At 39.2% G+C, this 24272-nt stretch overlaps 1 protein-coding gene across 2 annotated transcripts in view; it reads right to left on the bottom strand.

Annotated features, from left to right (window-relative positions):
- Window positions 1-24272, bottom strand: part of Unc5c (unc-5 netrin receptor C) — a 372474-nt gene that overhangs the window by 81037 nt on the left and 267165 nt on the right. For both annotated transcript variants that reach the window (NM_001415084.1, NM_199407.2), the window contains 1 exon segment: window positions 16928-17031. In NM_001415084.1, the coding sequence (NP_001402013.1) occupies window positions 16928-17031 (104 nt within the window).

Here is a 24272-nt window from a genome sequence, read left to right as displayed (position 1 = left end):
TTCAACATTCAATCAAAGAACAGCAAACAAAATTACTTTCATATAATTCTAGCTGAGAGCATTAGTAGATAGACGAGAGAGAACATTTATCCTGAAGGTTTATGTACCACAGCAAAGCCATCTGCAACTCCAGGTCTCTAAGCATTTACCTTCAGAACTGCAGGCACTGGTGATTCATATTATTTTACTGCTTAGACTTCCGAGCCTCTGGGTCATCCACAAAGTATTCAATATTTTTGTAGCTCCCCGCTTTCCCTGAACACATGATATGTGTCCTTCTTTTTCAACAGTCATACTTCAGCCTATTTATCTCTTAAAAGTTACAATCCCATAGCTCCCCATTTATTCACTGGCTCATTCACTCTACACGTGGCATTTAATCCACTTTCTGGATTAAAGTCCGTTATTCGGCTCAGATTTCACTACCATAGGCAATCAATGGCCCTAATTTTCAAATGCAAAGATAGCTTCTGTTATTGCCCTTGCTATGGCAAGTATCTGCTCTGGGTGTACGCCAGAAACCCTATGTCTGACGTTTGCATGCTCTCCTGCAAGCTTCTCGCTGTCCCCATTATATCACCTCTCGCTTTACATCCGTGGTTTTTGACGCCATGCCCTAAATTATCCAGGGATCATTCACCTCATCTTTCATGCCTAGATCCCACTGGAGACTCTGATTTTATTCCTTACAGGAGGGACCCAGGCACCTAGATTTTCAAAGCTCCACAGAGAGGCCCACAGCAGCTTTGCCTGGGACTAAAGGCTCTTGGGCATTGGATGGACATAGTCTTCACTTATGGCTGATAACTCTCAAACCATCAACATTAGTCTCAATTTTTGTTAAGTTCTGTCCATCTTTCCAATTACTTTCTAGATAATTCCATCTAGATGTTCAACAGATATGAAAAGCATAACAAGTGCAGGATCAATCATAATCTCTTTTCATATTGATCTCTCTTTCAACTTGATATCTTACTGTTTATCTTAAAAATAACAGAGTCTGGGAGAGGACTATCAAGTAGAGGTTAATTAATTCCCCTTCTACATCCTAAGATTTTTCTTATTTAACAATCTGTGCAGTTGGGAACTAAATACAATGTCATAAAATGTCCTCACTATACTTTTATAAGGCTGGTGAGAAAATTTAACCCTATAAAAATAAATTTTTTCAAGAGATGATTTTTTTCTAGGTATTTGCTTTGTACATGGAAATTAATAAGCCTGTACACAATTTACCACTTTAATGAACCAAATTTCAAAAGTGTTCTGCCTATGAAACTATTTTGTTACTAGGGGGAACAAAGAATGTAAGAGTCAAACAGAATTGACTGTAGTCTTTGACTATACAAGGTAAAGGACTGCCCAGAAGGGGCTACAGGAGGATTTAATGAGATAAGTGAGTGGAGGTATATGGAATCAGGACTAGTAAATAATCACAATGGGTTTTTCTCTCGCACTAATCTTAACTCAGAGGCTACTGTCAAAATTGGATGTTTTAAACATGAACTAGACTGCTCAATGTCTTTGTTAAAAAATTATACATCTTTAAATTCCTGATACTAGTCAGGAAAGAAATACTTGGGAAGAATACATTTGCTTTACCATTACCATGAATACCAACTTCTAAAAACTCATGCTAGAGGCCAGTGAGATGGTTCAATAGATAAGGGTGTGTCCCTTCATATTCAGTGACTTGAGTTTGATCCCCAGGAAACATATGTTTGGAAAAGAAGATTGGAGATTGAAAGTTGTCCTCAGATGTCTACCCACAGACTGTATCATATGCATGCTCCAAACAAAATAAATAAGTGGGAATTATAAACGCTCAATTAGTAAACTCTCCCGGTAAAGGCTGTGTCCACTGTTCACATCCATAACTTCCTGCAGAATTTGTCCAGAAGAGTCATTATATTTCCAACCTGTGTACACAATGGTAGGTCCCCAGGTCTTGCTATAGGACGATCATATGTTTAAGAATTCCCCCTTCTGCCTCTGTTCTAAACTTTGCCTCCCTATTCCCAGCCAAGGGTATTCTTATTCCCCTTTTAAAGAAGGAGTGAAGCATTCGCATTTTGGTCATCCTTCTTGAGTTTCATGTGTTCTGTGCATCTAGGGTAATTCAAGCATTTGGGCTAATATCCACTTATCAATGAGTGCATACCATGTGTGTTTTTCTGTGATTGGGTTACCTCACTCAGGATGATATTTTCCAGTTCCATCCATTTCCTATGAATTTCATAAAGTCATTGTTTTTGATAGCTGAGTAATATTCCATTGTGTAGATGTATCACATTTTCTGTATCCATTCCTCTGTTGAAGGGCATCTGGGTTCTTTCCAGCTTCTGGCTATTATAAATAAGGCTGCGATGAACATAGTGGAGCACGTGTCTTTTTTATATGTTGGGACATCTTTTGGGTATATGCCCAAGAGAGGTATAGCTGGGTCCTCAGGTAGTTCAATGTCCAATTTTCTGAGGAACCTCCAGACTGATTTCCAGAATGGTTGTACCAGTCTGCAATCCCACCAACAATGGAGGAATGTTCCACAGAGCCTGCCCCACATGTGGCCCATACATATACAGTCATCAAACTAGATAAGATGGATGAAGTGAAGAAGTGCAGGCCGACAGGAACCAGATGTAGATCTCTCCTGAGAGACACAGCCAGAATACAGCAAATACATAGGCGAATGCCATCATTAAACCACTGAATTGAGAATGGGACCCCACCATTGAAGGAATCAGAGAAAGGACTGAAAGAGCTTGAAGGGGCTTGAGACCCCATATGTACAACAATGCCAACCAACCAGAGCTTCCAGGGACTAAGCCACTACCCAAAGCCCACACATGGACCGACCCTGGGCTCCAACCTCATAGGTAGCAAGGAATAGCCTAGTAAGACCACCAGTGGAAGGGGAAGCCCTGGGTCCTGCCAAGACTGAACCCCCAGTGAACTAGACTGTGGGGGGGAGGGTGGCAATGGGGGGAGGGTGGGGGGGGAACACCCATAGAGAAGGGGAGGGGGAGGGGCTAGGGAGATTTTGGCCCAGAAACCTGGAAAGGGAATAACAATCAAAATATAAATAAGAAATACCCAAGTTAATAAAGATAAAAAAAAGAATTCCCCCTGATACTCTCATCACCCAGTTCAGTTGATTGCCCACAGAATTCTCCAAACACTAATATGATTTTAATAATTAAGATTAGTGATACCCATCCTGATGATGAGACCCTGGATTGAAGCATACTATTTTTATTGTATGTTCCTAGAAAAGGTGTAAAAGTGCCAACTTTACTTGTGTGGTTTGATTTACAAAACAACCTTTACAGTTCTTAGATGCATGGTTTTATAGTTTCAGAGTGACTAATATTTTATAAAAGTCAGAACTACTGGCTGAATTGTCAGGGGAAGCAAGGCTTTGCAGTAAACTATTGCTCAAATAGCCTGGCCTTGCATAAGTTCTACTGTGAGACCACTCCAACATTTTACAACCATCACGTTTTGATCAATGCCTATGCCTTTCTTTCTATATCTTTTATATTTACTTTTTAAATCTATGACATGGACATAGACAGAAAAACCTATGGTTCTCAAAAGACACAGCCGGAATACAGCAAATACAGAGGCGAATGCCAGCAGCAAACCACTGAACTGAGAATAGGTCCCCCGTTGAAGGAATCAGAGAAAGAACTGGAAGAGCTTGAAGGGGCTCGAGACCCCAAAAGTACAACAATGTCAAGCAACCAGAGCTTCCAGGGACTAAGCCACTACCTAAATACTATACATGGACTGACCCTGGACTCTGACCCCATAGGTAGCAATGAATATTGTAGTAAGAGCACCAGTGGAAGGGGAAGCCCTGGGTCCTGCTAAGACTGAACCCCCAGTGAACTAGACTATGGGGGGAGGGCGGCAATGGGGGGAGGGTTGGGAGGGGAACACCCATAAGGAAGGGGAGGGGGGAGGGGGATGTTTGCCCGGAAACCAGGAAAGGGAATAACACTTGAAATGTATATAAGAAATACTCAAGTTAATAAAAAAAAAAGTGTATCCATTTAGAGCTCCCAGTTACATATGGCCTAATCTAATAACCCTCAAATTGAATCTCGATTTAGAAAACTCATTTGCTCACTTCTATTCATCCCTCATTTTTCTAACCAAATATCACAATAGTTATGTACGTAATACTGACCCAAAAATTCTAGCTACTAGTGTTATAGATCAGAGACTATAAATGGGGAGTTGTTTAAGATAGCCACCAAATCATTCTTGGTAATAGTGTTTCAAGATTTTATGTTAAAACTCGGGCTAAGAATGTAAATGTACTCCTGTTATGCAACTGAAGAATCAAACTCAAATATTTGGGGGTAGAGCAACACTTTTTAAAGCTAACCATCCTAGCCTCTTCCTTAGTTCTCCATTCTTCTCAATCCTTTGAAGCAAAGGAATCTATGCCAGCATGAGGAATGCTGAGTGCCAATGTTAGCAACCATAACTGTTTTTCAGAACCATCATATGTCTTTTCTGAGCTGTTGTTTTTAAGTAAAATCATCAAGATAAGGGAAAATTACAAATGGACACTGTGATTTTATTTTCTAACCAACTGTTTCTCAGAAAACAATGGAATACTATTTTGAAACTCAATAGATTCCACCTCACACCAATCAGGATGGCTAAGATCAAAAATGCAGGTGACAGCAGTTGCTGGCGAGGTTGTGGACTGCAAGCTGATAAAACCACTTTGGAAGTCAATCTGGCAGTTCCTGAGAAAATTAGAAATAGTTCTGCCTGAAGACCCAGCTATACCATTACTGGGTATATATCCAAAAAATGTTACAACATATAACAAGGATACCTGCTCCAATGTATTCATCGCAGACTTATTTATAATAGCCAGAATTTGGAAACAACCCAGGTGTCCCTCAACAGAAGAATGGATACAGAAAATGTGGTATACGTTCTGTACTAATAGAGTACTACTCAGTGAATAAAAACAACATGAATTTTGCAGGCAAATAGATGGAACTAGAAAATATCATCCTGACCAAGATAATAAAGACACAAAGGAACACATATGGTATGTACTCACTGATAAGTGGATATTAACCTAAAAACTCACAGTGCCCATAATTCAACAGACCATACGGAGCTTAGGAAAGACAAGGGTGTGGATGCTTCATCCCACATTGAGGAGGGAACAGCATTATCATGGGGAAATTGAGGTAGAGGGGGACCTGGGAGAGAGAGAGAGAGGAGAGGGAGGAAATAAGGGAGCAGTATCAGATACTTGAGGGGATGGGAGAGAGGTACAGAGGGTCAGGAAATCGAATAAAAGTATGTAGCAGGGGGATTGAGGAATTGGGGATAGCCACTGGATGGTCCCAGACACGAGGGAAATGAAAGGCTCCCAGGACCCAATGGGGATGACTTTAGCTGAAACGTGCAGAGAAGGGGAGATAGAACCTGTAGAGACCACTTCCAGCAGATAGTTTCCCCTGTCTAGGGATGGGAACATCCACCCATTTCAAAGTTTTTAACCCAGTAATGTCCCTGTCCAAAGGAAGTACAGGGACAAAAAATGGAGCAGAGACTGAAGAAAGGGCCATCCGGGGACTGTCCCACCTGGGGATACATTCTATCTTCAGACACCAAACCCTGACATTGTTGCTGTGGTCAAGACGTGCGTGCTGACAGGAACCTGGTGTGACTGCTCCTTGGGAGGTCTGGCCTGCAACTGACCAATGCAGATGTGGATGCTTGGAGCCAACCATCAGATTGAACTCGGAGACTGAGATGGGGAAACTGGCAGAAGGACTGGAGGAGCCAAGGGGGAATTGCAACCCCATAAGAACATCATCTGGTTAGACTACCCTGTGGTCACAGACACTAGACCACCAACCAAGGAGTGTATAGGACAGGATCCATGGTTCCAGAGACACAGGGAGCAGAGGATTGCCTTGCCTGACAGCAATGTGAGAGGAGGCCCTTGGTCCTGTGGAGGTTTGATGCCCCAGTGTAGGGGGATGCTGGAGCTGTAGGGTGGGAGAGGGTGGGTGGGTGGGGGATCATTCTCATAAAGGCAAAGGGGAGGGAGGAGAAGGCAGAAGTGGGATGGGGCTTTGTGGAGGGGTAACTGGGCAGTGGGATATCATTTGAGATGTAAACAAATGGAATGATTAATAATAATGATGATGAACACAAACTTCAAGATTAAATCTAACGAGAGCCCTGATGATAAGTGTAGAGTGGAATATGTATCTTCCTAAATAAATGTTGAATATATATAAGCCATATTTACTATAAATGTAAATTTTGAATTTTAAACAAGTCCACAAGCTTTATGTTAGGATATTCTGATATCAAGAGATCTTGCCAAAGATGACAATGTATGGATTTTATAAGTCTTTTTTTTATACTTGCAGTGTCAACCCAAGCATAGAGTCATTGCTTATAACATTATTAAATTGAATAATTTGTATACAACTTCATGTCTCTCTACAGTCCATGGACCATGAGTATGGATCATGAATGCCAACAAAGTTAAAATGGAAACAGCATTAATTTTCTACTAACCAGAAGACTTTGAGGATTGTATACTTAGAACTATGTAAATAGAAATTGTAGCAAACTGGGCTGACATGATGGTGTGTGTGTATTCACAATCCTTTCACTCTGATCCCACAGGCTTATTTTTGTGATTTCTTGAGCACAGTCTTTTATATCAATGAAGCCAAGTTATTCTAAAGAGTTTGAAATACTACTATAGTAGAACTTATTTATCTCTGAAGATTAGAGGTAAATAAACTCACAATATAAGGACATTTTTACCATCAGGGCTATATAATTTTGTTGTTGCAATGAATGAAGAAAAGGCAACTTAAAATCTGTGCAGAGCCCCTTCTCACTCTGTGGAATGTATTCAGACCCTCAATGCCTAATGGCACCCTTTAACATAAAAAACTTGCTGACCCAGGGATTGATTATATATTGTCTTGTCATATATGTCAATATAAGAAGCCAGGCACCTTATACTTTTCTATTCTCCTTCCCTTTGAAAGACAGATGTGTTTTGTCTAATTATTCACTGATTGGTATCGGGAGAAACATTAACATAATTGGCACATTTGTCCTAATTAACCAAGGAAACTGCCACATGCCATCCAAGATGAAAAAGTGACTCCGGCAAGCATTATGTAGAAAAATTCACATCTATCAGAAAGGTTATATTGTTGATAGCAAATTGGGGCCCACTGTGCCAGAACATTGCCCTGGAAAGCAACACAACAGAATCCTGAAGTGTATGCACATCTAGAGAGTTGGGGTTTGGTAGAGAATTGTATATAGGTACATTAATCAAACAAATGGGAAAAGCAATTATTGGGCAATTATCAAATGCACACTCAGCCAAGTTAAGCTTCTCATAGGTGAATTAGAGAGTCCCTGGGAGTCTGCCAAGTTTCACAGGCTGGTTGACAGGTGACAAGTCTGAAGTATTATTATTACTGCTGCTACTATTATTATTATCTGCCTACTTTTATATTCTTAAAATATGTTAGAACATATGGATAGGTTTTACAAGCTCCAGTATACTGTACATGGTACCCGTTAATCTGTATTTAAGGCTGGGGCATCCCTGTCAGGTTTTCTAGATATTTCTCAGAGAATGTTTTGTGTCAGCTATAGTGTAGACTGTAAAATACAGATGCTGAGAAAGCGGTTGTGTGTGCAGTTGCAGTGCCTAAGATTCTACCCGAGAAGCTCTCAGGTCGTGTCCACATGAGTCAGCTATGCACCCAGCTATGTTTCCAGGGCACAAGGCATTCTCCTTTGCGAAGGAAGAAGCGTTTGGTTCCACCTGTTCACAGGTTTGAAGTAACAAGACTCTCTCCTCTTTTTTACTTGCTCCACTGGCAATAAGTAACTTACTGCCCCTTTTGAATACCCCAAATAACCAGGAAAGCAACCAACCAACCGACCAACCAACCAACCAACCAACCGACCAACCAACCGACCAACCGACCAACCAACCAACCGACCAACCAACCAACCAACCAACCAACCAACCGACCAACCAACCGACCAACCAACCGACCAACCAACCAACCGACCAACCAACCATCCGACCAACCAACCGACCAACCAACCAACCGACCAAATCTACTTCTTCTTTGATGGCATTATTCAATATTCCTTATATCTTTCAGTATGACTATGAAGCTAAAGGTATTTTAGGCAGTTGTAAAAATAAAACGGGCAAAGAATTAAAAAATTCAAATGGAAACTACAGTGACATTTTGCTCAGTTGTCGTAACTTCTGCAGAAGGAAGGGATTTGCCAAGAAAGGGAATTTGTTTTCCTCCCTTAATTGCACATATGTCTGGCTCATTGCTTTTGAGAGCTGAATGTACACAGACCATATTGTGGAGGCGAACTTGTCTTCAATCCTGTAAACTTCTAAAACTGAAGTTAGACCATGAAGAAATAAAAGCAAATGGACAGAGAACGTAATGTAATAAAATCTAATTGAGAAATAAAATTAAAAAAACAAACTCCCAAAGCTGAATTACTATATGTGACACCACCACACAAGTCAACAAATTAGCCCTGAATTGTGTTTAAAAGCTAAATTTCCTACAATAGAAGGACTATAAATTGTGAAACACATTGACGGATTACTAGTCTGTTACTATGTTTGACTAAGAACTTGACTTCCAGATAAGCAATATTTAGCCTTATTTCTCTTTATCCATGTAAAGTAGTCAGGATTGTGCCTAGTCTGACAATCATCAGGAATTGCAAGACTATTTTTCTTCTCTGGGGATGTCTTTTCCAATTCACACTGATTGAGGTAAGTACAGACTATGGGCATAAGGACAGTCGTTGGAATTCTAACACAAGAAAGTGATCAAAAATAAAAAATAGCGTTTTATTTTCAGAAAGACAATCGTGAAAATAAAAGGCCCCTTGCATTGCGATTGTGAGTCTCATTAGGGCTTTTCTCATTGCTGAAGCACAAATGAGATTTGGTGTAGAAACATTCTATTGACCACTGGGTTTCTGTCATCTATCTACCGGGTGCTCCTGCTAGTGTGATGTGGACAAGGGATGTGGACATCCTGCTCAATATGGACATGGAAGACTTCACTTTCTCATGACAGGATAAGTAATTTGCACATTTTTTTTCATTTGGAAAGTCATATTTTAATTGCAAAGTCACAAAATTATACATGTTCTGTATTTTTCAACTTGTCTTGTTCCCTTCTACTTTTACATTAAAGTTAGGCACCTCTTTTCTTTCTTTAATTTTTTTCCTTTCTCCCATTTCCATTCATATGATCTAAAAATCTGTCTCCATGAAGTGGTAAGACCCTTTAAAGCCACATATTTGTTTTGTGAAAATTTCTTATTTAAAATCTTCACTGGCATCCCACTCATTTAAGCATGGTTCTGAATGTCTAGCCATGTCTACAGTCCCTGAACTTCTCTTACCCTGATATGGAATGTCTTCCTGTCATTGGATCTCAGATGAGAGGCTCCTACTTTTTCTTTCAAAGCCATCAGCCTCTGAGGGGATTTGTGTCCTGCCTCTGCTGCCTGGAGCTTTCTGACCCAGTTCTTTTCAAGACTGGCTCCTTCCTGTTGCCCAGAGCTCAGTGCAAATTGATCTCTGCAGAAGACTTTCCTGTAGTCCTCTGAACCCCCAACAGCCGCCTGATATGACCTGTGATTTGTTTCCTTCTTTTAGACAACTTTGCCTTGTTCCCTTTAACACGTGGTTACCTGAAAACGCTTTCATCCTACCTTTTCTCTTTGTTTTCCCTGTCTCAGAACAATCATAAGAATATTGGGTGCACAATGATCCCACAAAACATATTTCCTGAATATATGGATTGATGATAGAAGATAGAATATGTATTTTACATATCTATCCTTGAAGGAACCACTATGCATGTTAGACCATTGAACCTAGAATCTGTAGCTGTTAAAACAATGACTTTTATAGCTTACATTTGTTACATAAATTGATAAATTGAATGCTTATTTAGTCATTAATTTAAACATACACAGATGTAAGGCCTTGTGTTGAGCTCACTGTAAAATGCTAGGGACAGATTAGGAGAGAAATACTATAAGTGTGTAACAATAGAAAACAATTTTTGGAACAATGGACAGCTTAAAAACAGTTTTATATTTCCGTTAGGAGCAATTCTGGGTTAAAATTTTGAGTAGGGTGGGTGGCCCCATTCCTCAACCAGGAGCTGTGCCTAACCTCTGGATATGGTCTTGACAGGTTCTCTTTCCCCTTTGTTGGGTATTTAATCTAATGTCATCCGTGTTGGGTCTTGGGAGCCTCTTGCTTTCCTGCCATCTGGGACTTTCTGTTGGCTACTCCCATTTCCCCTTTGATACACACCTATATTCAATTTCCTGACCCTCTGTATATCTCCCCCATTTCCTCCCATACCTGATCTTTCCCCACCTTTTTTCCTCTCCTCCTCCTCTCTTCCTTTCAAGTCCCTCTCACCCCCTACCTCTAGTTTTTAAATCCCATCCTTTTGCCTGCGAATTTCAGGAAGTCATTGTTTATAATGGTTGAGTAATGAAAAAAAGGCCATCCAGAGATGGCCCTATCTGGGGATTCATCCCATATGCAGCCAGCACACCCAGTCACTATTGCTGATGCCAAGAAATGCTTGAAGACGGGAGCCTGATATGGATGTCTCCTAAGAGGCTTTGCTAGAACCTTACCAATACAGATGCGGGTGCTTGAAGTCAACCATTAGACTGAGCTCAATGGGGAAGGACTGAAGGAGCTGAAGGGGTTTGTAACTCCATAGGAAGAAAAATATCAACCAACCAGATCCACCAAACAAAGAGTACACATGGAGCGAACCATGGCTCCAGTAGCATATGTAGCATAGGATGTCCTTTTCGGGCATCAATGGGAGGAAAGGCCCTTGGTCCTGTGAAGGCTCGATGCCCCAGTGTAGGGTATAATGCTAGTGTGTTGAGGCAGGAGTGGGTGGGTGGGGGAGCACCCAAATAGGAGTAGGGGGAGGGAGTGGGATAGGGGGCTTTCAGAGGAAAAACCGGGAAGGGGGATAACATTTGAAATGTAAATAAATAAAATAACCAATAAAAATTAAAAAAAAAACCTTTTTTCTAGTTCTCTATGTTGTTATACACAAAACAGGAAGAAAATCTGACAGATATTGGCACTGAAAGGCAAGTTCCCTCCCAGAGTACCAAGTTTTTCATTTCTTCCTTAGCCTCTCTTACCTGCAAAGAATGTGGTGTACTGCTTGGTAGACAATGCACCTGGCAGGAAATACATCTCCTCCGATTCTGAGAGGTGGCGTGGCTTGGAAGGCACTGCTCAGTGGCCATATTAATAAGCAATGAGAGAGAAAGTCACCTGATGTTGCACAGTCAGTAGCGCCTCCAGCTGCCAGTGGGCTTTGGTCTCGACAGTATCTACTTTAAAAAACCTGTTTCCTATTTATCATGACTAAACTCAGCAAAATAATCTATTTTTTCACACCTCACCCCATATTTTCCCACTCACTAATTAGAGATGCAAATGTTGATAAATAGGAAGACTGTTTTTAAGTACAACTGGGTCAATACGTTGAACACTGTGCCCTGTTCCTCCAATTAAACTCCTATGAGAAATAGCTCAATTATAATTAGGGAGGCAATTATCCCCTTGTTAAAGGTGAAACAAATCACAGGTTTTAGTGAAATTTTCTGTTTTGTTCCTTCTACCATGCCAAAAAGACCTTGCAGCCATTGATGGTTTGATTCAGTGATCCCCATAAAGAGTAACCTGATGATAAAACGCATCCCAGGCTTGTCTCATGACAGAAACATTTTCTAGGCATGAACTCAAATGAGTAAAGAGGGATTAATTTCATAGAGAGTTGCTATTATGCCTTGGGAATGGCCCAGCACCCCACTCCAAATGAAATTAATTTTCTTGCTTCTTCAGGGAGATTGGAGATAGACTTGTTATTGAAATGTAGTCAAATGTCATCAGAAAGGGAAAGAATCATTTTTGGATTGACTTCAGGAAATGTGCTATTAAAAATACCAACCAATATTATCCAATAGTATTTCTGGGCTAAGTTTTTCTTTCTTTTAAATTGTGTACTTCCTAATTTTCATGGCATTATTATTAGTGCCCCCTGGGATCTTTGGGCTGAATTATCTCCCAAGAAGTCTTTCACTCCTAGTCCTGGTAAGTTGGAATCCTGTTCTGGGGATTCAGATTAAAGGATCCCCTATCTCCCAAGGGGTTCTCTAAATGGCTTATCCCATTGTGGTAGTTTTCACAGTTATGGCCCTGATAGATTCATGAGTTTGAATGTGGGACCCATAGGGAGTAGCACTGTTAGGAGGTTTGGCCTTGTTGGAGGAAGTGTACTACTGTGGAGGCTGGCTTTGAGGTTATACATGCTCCAGCTATGTCCAGTCACACAGTCCTTCTGCTGCCTTGGATCAGGATGTAGAACTCTCAGTCTCATCTCCTGGACCATGTATATCTGAATGTTGCGATGCTTCCCACCATGAAGATAATGGATTGAACCTCTGAAGTTGTAAGCCAGCCCCAATTAGGAGACTTGCCTTGGTCACAGTGTGTCATCATATGAAGAAAACCCACACTAAAAAACTTTTACAGGCGAAAGACAGCATTCTTTTAGAAATTTTCATTTCCTAAAGGTCAGCCTCTCTATTATACCAAGCATACCTTCTTTTATTTCTCAAGTATATTTAACATATTGGGAGAATCTATTGTGACCTCTAGTTTGCTGTCATTAGAGATAAAATAAGAGTCTAACTTTGTGTTCCTTCTCTTTACAATACAATCTGGCAGAAGAGTAAATAGATAAACTTCCAAACAGTTATAAAATTATAGTATGTAGGAGCTGCCACTCATCCACTCACACATTCACTTGCACCTTATGCTTAATGCTAAATCAGCTCTGAATACATTGTCAAATAAACTGAGTTTCGTTCTCTCCTTTAATCTTGACTGGCTCCTTGGTATCCCTTGACTGCTCTATGAATTAGTCTCCGATGACCTTATATCCAATACAACAAAGGTTTCTCAGGTCTCTTTGTCTATGATATAGAAACTGTATAGTTATTAAATATTTATAAAATCTATAGTCACATGGAAAGAATGTTGAAACAAAGAATGTAGAGGGGAGATCAGTGGAAGAAACAATAAGGTCCAAAGTTCTAAAATCCTATTGCTTCATTCCTGAGATCAAAAAATTTTACTATAACCAATAAGTCCTAGAAGGCACTCAAATCTTTGCTGCTTGTGGGACGATGAACTGCCAGAAAGCTTTGGCTAATTCGTTCTTTCTTTGAGACAATATTTTTGCCATTTGGAATCTAAAGAGAGATCTATGAAGAGTAACCTCTACTCAAATTCCTTCCTTGGGAGTAGCTACAAGGGCTGTTGGACTCTTGGTACAAGGAGGATTGAATGAATGACAGTAGCTAATGATTTAGTGAGGACAGTAGAAGTTCATGACATTTGCTACTACTACAGCTTGAATGTGAAATGTTCCCTATAGGCTCATGTATTTGAATACTTTGCCATCAGATGACAGTTTGATATTGAAATGATACCGTTTGAAAGTAGAAGCTTGCTGGAGGAAGTAAGTGCTGGGGATAGGCATTGGGGTTCCTTATACCTGGGATAGGTGGGTGTTGGGGTTTATAATACATACCCCATTTCCTGTCTTTTTTTTCTGACTGTAGCTGCAACGAAAATAGCTGTCCCTGATCCCCACTTCTGTTGAAATGCTTTCTCCATTGTATTTGACTGTATCCCCTCAAACTATGAGCCTAAAATAAACTTGTCTTCTCTGAAGTTGCTCTGTCAGGTATTTGATCACAACAATGAGAAAAGTAATATGGCAGGTGATTTAATTAGCATCAGAGAAAGGTAAAGTCATGTTTTAAGTGTCACATTCATCTGTAGCACCGATGATCTCCAAGCTAACCAATGGCTAAAGAATAAAAGAGGCATCTTGGTGATTCTTCACACAGCAGAAGTTCCTCTGCCATGTATCCCAGAGTGCTTAGGGTGAGAAAAGTTCAGTGGCTATGTTATGACATTGAGTTCAATCTTCTGGGAATTAATAATAATATAACAGTATAAATATTAGTCCTTTATGGCTCTGTATAGGTTTAGGATGCTTTTATATACTATGTTATTAAATATCAAACCTTTAATGCATAAATATCTTCCTTAAATGACTGAAAAATCTGGATACAAAGGACTTAAATATCTTGCCTAAAGTCAGAGAGTAAATTATGATCATGCTTGAATTTAAACATGAAATTTATAAGGAAATTCAGTTGCTGTTTCATGAAGAGACTATCAGAGACCTAAGTAGGGGAGGTGCCAGCTATTACCACCTGAGCAACATTTATGACATTATATGCACAAATGCAATGTGATCATGAGTAGGGTTTGAATTTTTAAAAGGTGTCTGTTTTAACTAGCTAGAAGAAAAGAAATGCTTCCTGATAATCTGCAAAGAATACATCTTCCTTCAGGAAACCAACCACATCTATGTAAAGCAAAGGCCAGCTGACTTAATCAGCCATGTGTTCACTGAACAGTCACTGTCTAATTTTCCCTCAGAAGTAGTTGCTTTGGACAGCAGGAAAGCAAGCATAAATCTAGGTTGACCTCCTAGGGGCTGATCTAATGATCATAAAACAGATGCATTTTTATTTGCTGGTTTTCTCTTAAGATCAACATCTTATTTGACATCACCTTTAGGCTTTCAAATTCCATAAACAAATAAATGGAAATAATATACTGAATGAATTATATTGAAACTAAAAATGATCAAACAGTCTCTTAACTCCCAAGCTATCTTTCATTCCTTTTTACATTTTTCTACTGCTCTTGAGCAAATAGCAGCCAGAGTCATGTGAAGGCATCCATTGGCTTGCCAATCTTGCTGATCTTAATGGTGTTAAAAAATCTACAGAGGAATTTATTAGCTTGCTCTTAAGCATGTATGTTTGATCTCCACTCTGAGTGAAAAAATAGGAAAAAGTCATATGTATAAAATATAGTTCTTTGAATGTCAAATGGGTATATGATTTTTGAGCTCTCCAAATGTTAATTAGACTCTTCCCAAGTGATGATACACATAAAATTCATAGCCAATTAGTTTGAAGTCATGAATCTTCACTCCTTGACAAAGTGAACTACTTTGTTAAGACTGGAAAAAAAGAGAAGAATATCATGATCTTCTCTCTGTAAAAATTTCCAAGGGCCAGCTGCTTTTAAGTTCCCTTGAGTAGAAGCCAAACTACAGATGTCCGTGATGCTCATAGGATGCTTAGAACATCACAGTGGCTTCTCGAAGTTTTCCTTAGAACCACAAGTAAAGAGACAGATGCACTGTTGCATAACTGAAGTGAAATGCTGTATAGAAAAGAGTGCCCTTCATTTCAGTCACACTAAATCAACCTGTGCTTTGAGGCTGCAAATTTTGGATGTAGTATTGTGATAGTGAGTGATAATTGTGCAATTTGTGGTATGGAGCCGAAGAGTCCTAAGTTGCTAATTACAAGGAAAATTGTGTTATTTTTTTCAGAGTAGAACAAGGATATATACAATTTTGCATTATATAGCAGAGATATAAATGTTTTGGCAGAAATGGAGTCCTTTTACATATAGTTTCAAATAATTTATTGCAGGTATCAACTCAAAGGAACCAGATGCTTGTTGGCTATCTTAGCCCTACCATGTAGCAATTTTCAAAAGATTGGAAAGCCACTAGATATCAAACAGTAAATGAATTGTTTATAATTAATTCCTTAAAATTTCAGTATTACTTTTTGATCTGTTGGGAGAGGCAAACTTTCAAGATTTTCATGCATGAAACAAATGAGCTGACTCATGTCCACCAAATTCATGTGTAGGTTTGAATGACAACTCACACATATACAAAATAGAGTGACTCTTTCAAATGGCTTCATGAAGTCTAGACCCTAGCAAGGACCATCAATAAGTAAGCAGTTATGTTACTTATCAAATGAAAGTGCATTTAAATTTGTAGAACTTTGTAGCAGCTATGACAATCATGTTGGATAATATAAGATAGTCTTTCTTAATTGTGTAGATGGAAATTTGATTTAGAGTTTGGAGTTATTTGGTAACAATATGAAAGACATGGTATTGGTTTCCCTTTGACAGGATGCTGTAGTACTGTGGTGTGTGTCCCCAGGAGAGCATGCCCTCTCCTATGGGTCATGTAGAGCAATGTTTTGAAATGCAGCCCTTTCAAAGAGCAATATATTGCTGGTAATGAAAACTCATGTCAAAAAAATAGGATTCATTATATTTCATTAGCAGTTCATAGGCTTCTTTTAAGCAGAACGAAAACATGGAATAAATTGATAGAAATATCACGGCATGAAAGCGAGCATGTTTATGACAGTAGATATGGCTTTCTGATCTTAACAATGACATCATCTGCTGAGAAACACACATGTGCAGAACAAGCTCAAAGGGCCGACAAATGACTTTCTTACACTAACATTTCAAAAAAGTCATCTGGAACAGTAATACAATTGGTGACACATGAAGTCACAGCATCTCTCTCTCTAGATACCAGATAAAGTAAAATACTATTTCTGATTGTTTTGAAAGAGAATGATAAAATTAAACCATGCTGCCTGTGGCTTTGTCCAGTGGGGCATTCTAATTGACTTCCAAGTCATTAATCAGTTCCTAATCAATCTGTTTTGCCAGCAGCAGGCAGTTAGGACTCCATTACCAACCATCTATCATGCCATGCCCTAATTCACCGCACCATTAGCGATGGGTTAGGCCTCTTTTAGAATAACTAAGTGCCAACTCCCAAATGCAATGCATTTTTGTTACCTCAGCCATTGGGATCCCTTCAGGTGGCCGGCACTGGAGTAACACTTCCTGCTCCAAGGACACTTCTTTTCCCAAGGGTTCCTGCTCAAATGTCTTCCGCAGATCTGGAAGGGTCAGGTAATAAAGAATATGTCAAAACTAAACCACATCAGTTATCTTACAGAAACTGGCAACATTTCCCCCTATTTAGTATTTTAGATCTTTATGTTTATCCATCTGTTGATATTATACCATAATTTGAAAAGTAATATTCTACATGGAAGAAGTTATGAAAGTTAAAGCCTATTAATTGTGCTGACTTTAAGCTTCCTTAAAAATCTTTTATAGATAATTTTAATAATTACCAGAATACATTAATTGCACTTTAGTATTTCTTGGTAATCTGTTTTTGATGGCACCATTTTTCTTAATTAAAGGAGACCCAATCTTGTGAATTTTAAAGGCAGAGTTCCTTCTGTACATAAATATTTTCCTGTGATAATTGATATTATTAAGGTTGCAGTAACTATGGGATATTTTTATTCATGAATCAAAAGTGAGCTTTTGTTCAGGTTGGAAAATAGGACTCTTTCAGGAGCTACAGAGAAGGCATACACCATCTAGAACTGTCTTAAAACCTCAAGGGAAAACAGAGGGGAGCTATTGAGAATAGTGTAGGAAGAATTTAATTTCTAATCATGTAGCCGTTTTCAACGAGAAGATTAAGTATTCATTTCTGCACACACATGCCAAGTACCTAATTATGTGCTTGTGTGGCTAGAGCTGTAATAGCAAGATGCGACAGCTTAGGAAACTACCCTGAGATGAGGATGTCAGAAACCAGCCTATCATCTTACAAACATCGCTAGTACACACAGCAGGATACAGGTTTAACTAACACATCCTTGAGTGAGATATAATTGTTTTTGTTTTAAGAGTTTGGCTTTAGAAATCTAAAAAAATTTCCCTATTGTTTTCCAAGTAAAGTGTAGTCAGGACATTTCTCAAGAGGCTCTAGAATTTTACTTTGTGTGTACAGATCATAGCTTTGCGGCATAGCATTATCTTAAGTTAACCCGTAGGTTTCAATAAAACTTGCTTGAGTCTTTTCATCGATGCGCATAACAAATATATAAGAATATGAAAGAGACATTTTGGCTTACTGAATTACGAGGTGGAAGCCCAAAGACTCTGGAGATTTGGAGATTTGGATATATGTTAGTAGGTTCCTTCCAAAATGTACCATTTAGAAAATGTCACTAAAGGAAAAGATTTGCTTACATGTTTGCATGTCTGCTATATTGTTGGATTGTTTTAACAGAAGAAACTCATCCAAGATTCTGGTGCTTGTAAGAAAATGATGAATGGATATGGAATGAGATGATATGAAAGATTCTCCAAAGGATGAGAGAAGCACTGTCAGAAGGACATTTTTAACACAATTTTCAAGAAATTGAGTGTATTTTTGAAATGATATTTAGAATCCAGATGTTTATCATAGCCTGAAAGATACGTCAACTCTATTCCTGTTTCCTAAATGAGGAATATGCACATTAAGTCACCCACAACCTCACAGCAAAATAATTGATACTAAATAGGAATGTGTCTAGCCTTTGACTTCATACATCTTGTCGTCCCAGTCACTCCTCATAAGCCTTTCCCATCCATTTGTGCCCCAATAGACTATAAAAACGTTATCTTTGTTAGAATAATTGCTATTTGAATTGAGCTACAATGAGGTAAAGTTTTGGTGAGTATGGCCACCACTGGAAACAATAGTAGCTAATAACTTTTATGGGATAAATCACTATCTATTTTATATGACTTATTGGCAGAAAATGACAGAGGAGATCCCACCTAGTATATAGTAGAGCAGAGACAAGATGACTGGAATTTGTTCTAAGGTTGATAACATAGTTGAGTTGCTTCATTGACATTCATCAAGATGTAAAAAAGAGCTAGAAACAAGAAAAAAGGCATGCATTCCAACAGTTAAAGAGATTTAATTCGATATTATAAATCCCATGCTTATAGTGGAGGTTTGAAGAGATGTTTAGGATGAGGGTGTGTGAGATACAGAAGCGAGATATAAAAGACGAACTTAGAGGAAAAAAAAGATGAACTTAGGTGTGTTAATGAAAATCCTTTTTGCCCAATACCAATGGTTAGCTCTCCATAACCACAGCAAAGGATTGAGTTCAACTACCGAATTATTCTTTGGATGACATCTGGATTACAGTGCTTAGAGTCAGCGTTAGGGACCAAACTGTGTAGACTAGTGGGGATAAGAGGATCATGGACTCAGTAGATAGTTGCCAACAAGTGAGAAGGGAAAGTCTTCAATGTATATAGACCATACTGTCAGGAATATTCGCAAATTTGGAGAGTGTCCGTAGGTAAGGCTACTGTTGTTTGAAGCTACGAAATCAAAATTCACAGTACAGTGAAGACGGGCAGAAAAACAAGTTTTCCTTGTTACATATTGAGTTTAGTGTTTCTATAGGATGCTCAAATGAAATTGTCCAGTGCATCTCTAGATCATATTTTATAATCCTCAGCAGTATTGCACTTGGGACTGTGTCATTTCATTTGTGCCACCGCTCTTTCCATAGGAGGGGTTTTTATTGTCATCGCTGAGCTTGACTCACTATATTCTACAAGAGCCTTTCTCTGCTGTGACAAAATAAGTGGATGTAGAAAATGCCAAGTGTTCCCTGGGATGGCCATCTCTTGCCCTGAGAAACACTTACTGGCGTTGGCTGTCCCAATGGTTGCTGAAGCACTGTTGTCCAGGCAACAGAACATAGACAGGAACATTGAAGCAGAAGAACTTCCGACAAAAATGACAAAGAATGAATGGAGGGGTGGGAAGAAACTTCAAAGAGGAAAGTGGCAGAGGAATCACAAGGAAACTGACATTTTAGGGAGAGGGGGGTCAATAGCACAACGTGGCACAGCTGGAAAGGAAAGGCCTGCATTTGGGAAAGACTGGAGAAATGAACATTTTTAGCACCTACTATGTGATTAAGGACTCGAGTACTGCATGCTTTAATTTCTGTTAGGAAATACTAACAGAATCTTTGACACGGTATTTATATTTGTGCAAGATGAGTACACATGCATGTGGTCATTGCTTCTTATCTGAGAAAAACTGAGAAAGCCTAGGCACAGGAAACATAGTCCACAGGTACCTACTGCAGGGAGATACACCAAAACCATCAATAAATAAACATTACATGATTAATTTGTCATAATGCTTGAGCTTTCAATTCCACATACATTTTATTAAATTTCTAAGATAATGTCAGATTTAACCCCACAAAGCAGTTACTTCTTTTGGAAAAAAATAATTTCTGTCATCAATCCTCACTTTGGGGTTGTAGATGGAGCATAAGTTATATATTATATTGTGGCAGTGTAAGAGAGAGTGCCTAACATCCTTTATCATTCAGAGAGATATGATAGAAGCTAGAGAAGATGCCTTGCAGGCAGAGAGAACACAAGGATGATAGAAAACTTGGTATTGTCAGTATTATTTAAGTATTAGCTGTAGAGCATGCTCCAGAATAATGTGGGAATTCATGTAGAGGAAAAAAAGATGAATTTTGCCCTGGACTACATTTAGGAATCTCTTTTTGTTTTCTTTCCATCAGTATAAAGACTGTTACTAAAGTGAGTGTAACAGGTTATTTTTACAAAGTCAACTTGGTCGAAATGTGATAGTTATTGATTCTATCAATTAAAAGAAAACTCAGTGTTGTTGTAAGCATGGATCCAGAGACAGGTTGACTCCTGAACATGAATATTGGCTTACCAAATCCATTAGCTGAAAGTCAATTAGCAGATGTTGAATCAGATCTGCAATGACAGGGATTTCAATCAACCATTTATGCTCAATCAGGTACATCGCTTTGAGCATACATATGTGTGACACGACTCATTTGTCATTGTAATATTTTGTGGCTTTAGTGAAGTTTTTGTATAATCCTGTGCTTGCTAATTATGTATAGTAAAAAAAACACTGCCCTCAGACTTCTGCAAGCATTAGAGGCTCTTTGGTGATGCAACTGATGGATAGCGGAAAAGCAGAAGACTTTGGAACTTTTACTTGTTTTATTAAGGAAAAATAAAAGTCTGTGATTTGTAGCAATCTTTGCATATTGGAACCTATGGGTGGATATTTTGAATGTGTATTTAAGAGGGCAGGAATCTTATTTATTGTGAGTTAAGATGCCACTTGGTTGCAATTAGCAGAGGAAATGTCCAGAAGAAATGAAATAATAAACTACTTTGTAAACCGTAAGGGTAGATACATCTTAGAAAAAGAACTCCACTTTCTTTGAACTTTTGAGCACTTGGTTCTATACAAATATGAAAGAAATAGAAACTGAGAAGAAGTCTGGATTCTAGAAGGTCCAATGTTAAAATTATAAGAAGCTTCCCTGATAATGTCTCATCAACATAAATGGCTAAACATGAACTTAACAAAGATTTAAAAAAAAAAGTAGACATGCTAAAGTGGATAAGTCCAGCAGGCCTCAGGACTATACAGAGAAAACTACATGCTACTAAAGAATTCTGAGAATGAGAGAAATATTTTTCACCAGGGAAGAATACATAAGTTGGTTATTCAATATAAAATGGTCAGCGTGAAACCAGACACATAACATTATACAGACTGAGCAAATTGTATTTAGGATATGTGAGTAAACACACACACACACACACACACACCATCAATTAATAAAAACAAAGGACATGAATTTGAAAGAGAAAGGAGAGGTATGTGGGAAGATTTGGAAGGAGGAAAAAAAGGAGAAATGATGTAATTATAATCATAAAAAATTAAAATTATCAGTCTTATGTAAAAACTTAAAGTAATATATAACACAAAATACATACACGCTGAATTACTTTGAGGAAAATAGAGAAATCCATACTCAAAATAACATAACAAAGTTCATCATGTCACTTTGGTTATTAAGAAGACAGAGAGGGGAACATGTCTCCCCAGGGATAGCTTTCAGGTCCCGATACTTGACAATCTGAACTGTGTACACTGATGAATGTACACACTGAGGTGAAACATGAGGCTGGACAGATCTCAGTTTAGAGTATGATGGACCACACTGGCACTTGGGATCCCTGCTCACGTGGGATGTAGGATGTATGAACTTGTCAGCAAAAAGATCTCCCAATTGTAGTTAAGCAGTCAGGTGATTGATTCTATTACCTATTCAAAGGACAAATGCTTTCTAGTTCCAACCTTTAAAGAATAGTCTACGCTTGTGAACCATGTCTGGTCTTTCCTAGAGAAAAATAGTTTTAGACAACAAAGTCTAAGCATTATGACAGGCCGATTCTGTGAACTGACAAATTTTCTAATGATTTAATCTGTAGTAGACTATTCAAGTTGGAATTCAGATCCTAATTTACATAGAATAAGATATAAAGAAAGCAAACGAACCGCCTGGTCAGGTGGGCACTCCTGAGGCTGCAGAGCGGAAGAGACCACCAACTCTGCTCACCCCTGCCCACATCCCTGGCCCAAGAGGAAACTGTATAAGGCCTCTGGGCTCCCGTGGGGGAGGGCCCAGGAGTGGCAGGACCCCTGCCTGAGACACCACCGGAACCTGAAAGAAACAGACCAGATAAACAGTTCTCTGCACCCAAATCCCGTGGGAGGGAGAGCTAAACCTTCAGAGAGGCAGACAAGCCTGGGAAACCAGAAGAGACTGCTCCCTGCACACACATCTCGGACGCCAGAGGAAAAAGCCAAAGACCATCTGGAACCCTGGTGCACTGAAGCTCCCGGAAGGGGCGGCACAGGTCTTCCTGGTTGCTGCCGCTGCAGAGAGCCCCTGGGCAGCACCCCACGAGCGAACTTGAGCCTCAGGACCACAGGTTAGACCAAATTTTCTGCTGCAAGAAAGCTGCCTGGTGAACTCAAGACACAGGCCCACAGGAACAGCTGAAGACCTGTAGAGAGGAAAAACTACACGCCCGAAAGCAGAACACTCTGTCCCCATAACTGACTGAAAGAGAGGATAACAGGTCTACAGCACTCCTGACACACAGGCTTATAGGACAGTCTAGCCACTGTCAGAAATAGCAGAACAAAGTAACACTAGAGATAATCTGATGGCGAGAGGCAAGCGCAGGAACCCAAGCAACAGAAACCAAGACTACATGGCACCATCGGAGCCCAATTCTCCCATCAAAACAAACATGGAATATCCAAACACACCAGAAAAGCAAGATCTAGTTTCAAAATCATATTTGATCATGATGCTGGAGGACTTCAAGAAAGACATGAAGAACTCCCTTAGAGAACAAGTAGAAGCCTACAGAGAGGAATCGCAAAAATGCCTGAAAGAATCGCAAAAATCCCTGAAAGAATTCCAGGAAAACATAAATAAACAAGTAGAAGCCCATAGAGAGGAGACACGAAAATCCCTGAAAGAATTCCAGGAAAACATAAATAAACAAGTAGAAGCCCATAGAGAGGAGACACAAAAATCCCTGAAAGAATTCCAGGAAAACACAATCAAACAGTTGAAGGAATTAAAAATGGAAATAGAAGCAATCAAGAAAGAACACATGGAAACAACCCTGGATATAGAAAACCAAAAGAAGAGACAAGGAGCTGTAGATACAAGCTTCACCAACAGAATACAAGAGATGGAAGAGAGAATCTCAGGAGCAGAAGATTCCATAGAAATCATTGACTCAACTGTCAAAGATAATGTAAAGCAGAAAAAGCTACTGGTCCAAAACATACAGGAAATCCAGGACTCAATGAGAAGATCAAACCTAAGGATAATAGGTATAGAAGAGAGTGAAGACTCCCAGCTCAAAGGACCAGTAAATATCTTCAACAAAATCATAGAAGAAAACTTCCCTAACCTAAAAAAAGAGATACCCATAGACATACAAGAAGCCTACAGAACTCCAAATAGATTGGACCAGAAAAGAAACACCTCCTGTCACATAATTGTCAAAACACCAAACGCACAAAATAAAGAAAGAATATTAAAAGCAGTAAGGCAAAAAGGTCAAGTAACATATAAAGGGAGACCTATCAGAATCACACCAGACTTCTCGCCAGAAACTATGAAGGCCAGAAGATCCTGGACTGATGTCATACAGACCCTAAGAGAACACAAATGCCAGCCCAGGTTACTGTATCCAGCAAAACTCTCAATTAACATTGATGGAGAAACCAAGATATTCCATGACAAAACCAAATTTACACAATATCTTTCTACAAATCCAGCACTACAAAGGATAATAAATGGTAAAGCCCAACATAAGGAGGCAAGCTATACCCTAGAAGAAGCAAGAAACTAATCGTCTTGGCAACAAA

Source organism: Rattus norvegicus, chromosome 2, assembly GCF_021556685.1.
Source record: "Rattus norvegicus strain SHRSP/BbbUtx chromosome 2, alternate assembly SHRSP_T2T, whole genome shotgun sequence".
Lineage (NCBI taxonomy): Eukaryota > Metazoa > Chordata > Mammalia > Rodentia > Muridae > Rattus > Rattus norvegicus.
This window is presented reverse-complemented; position numbering and strand designations above follow the sequence as displayed.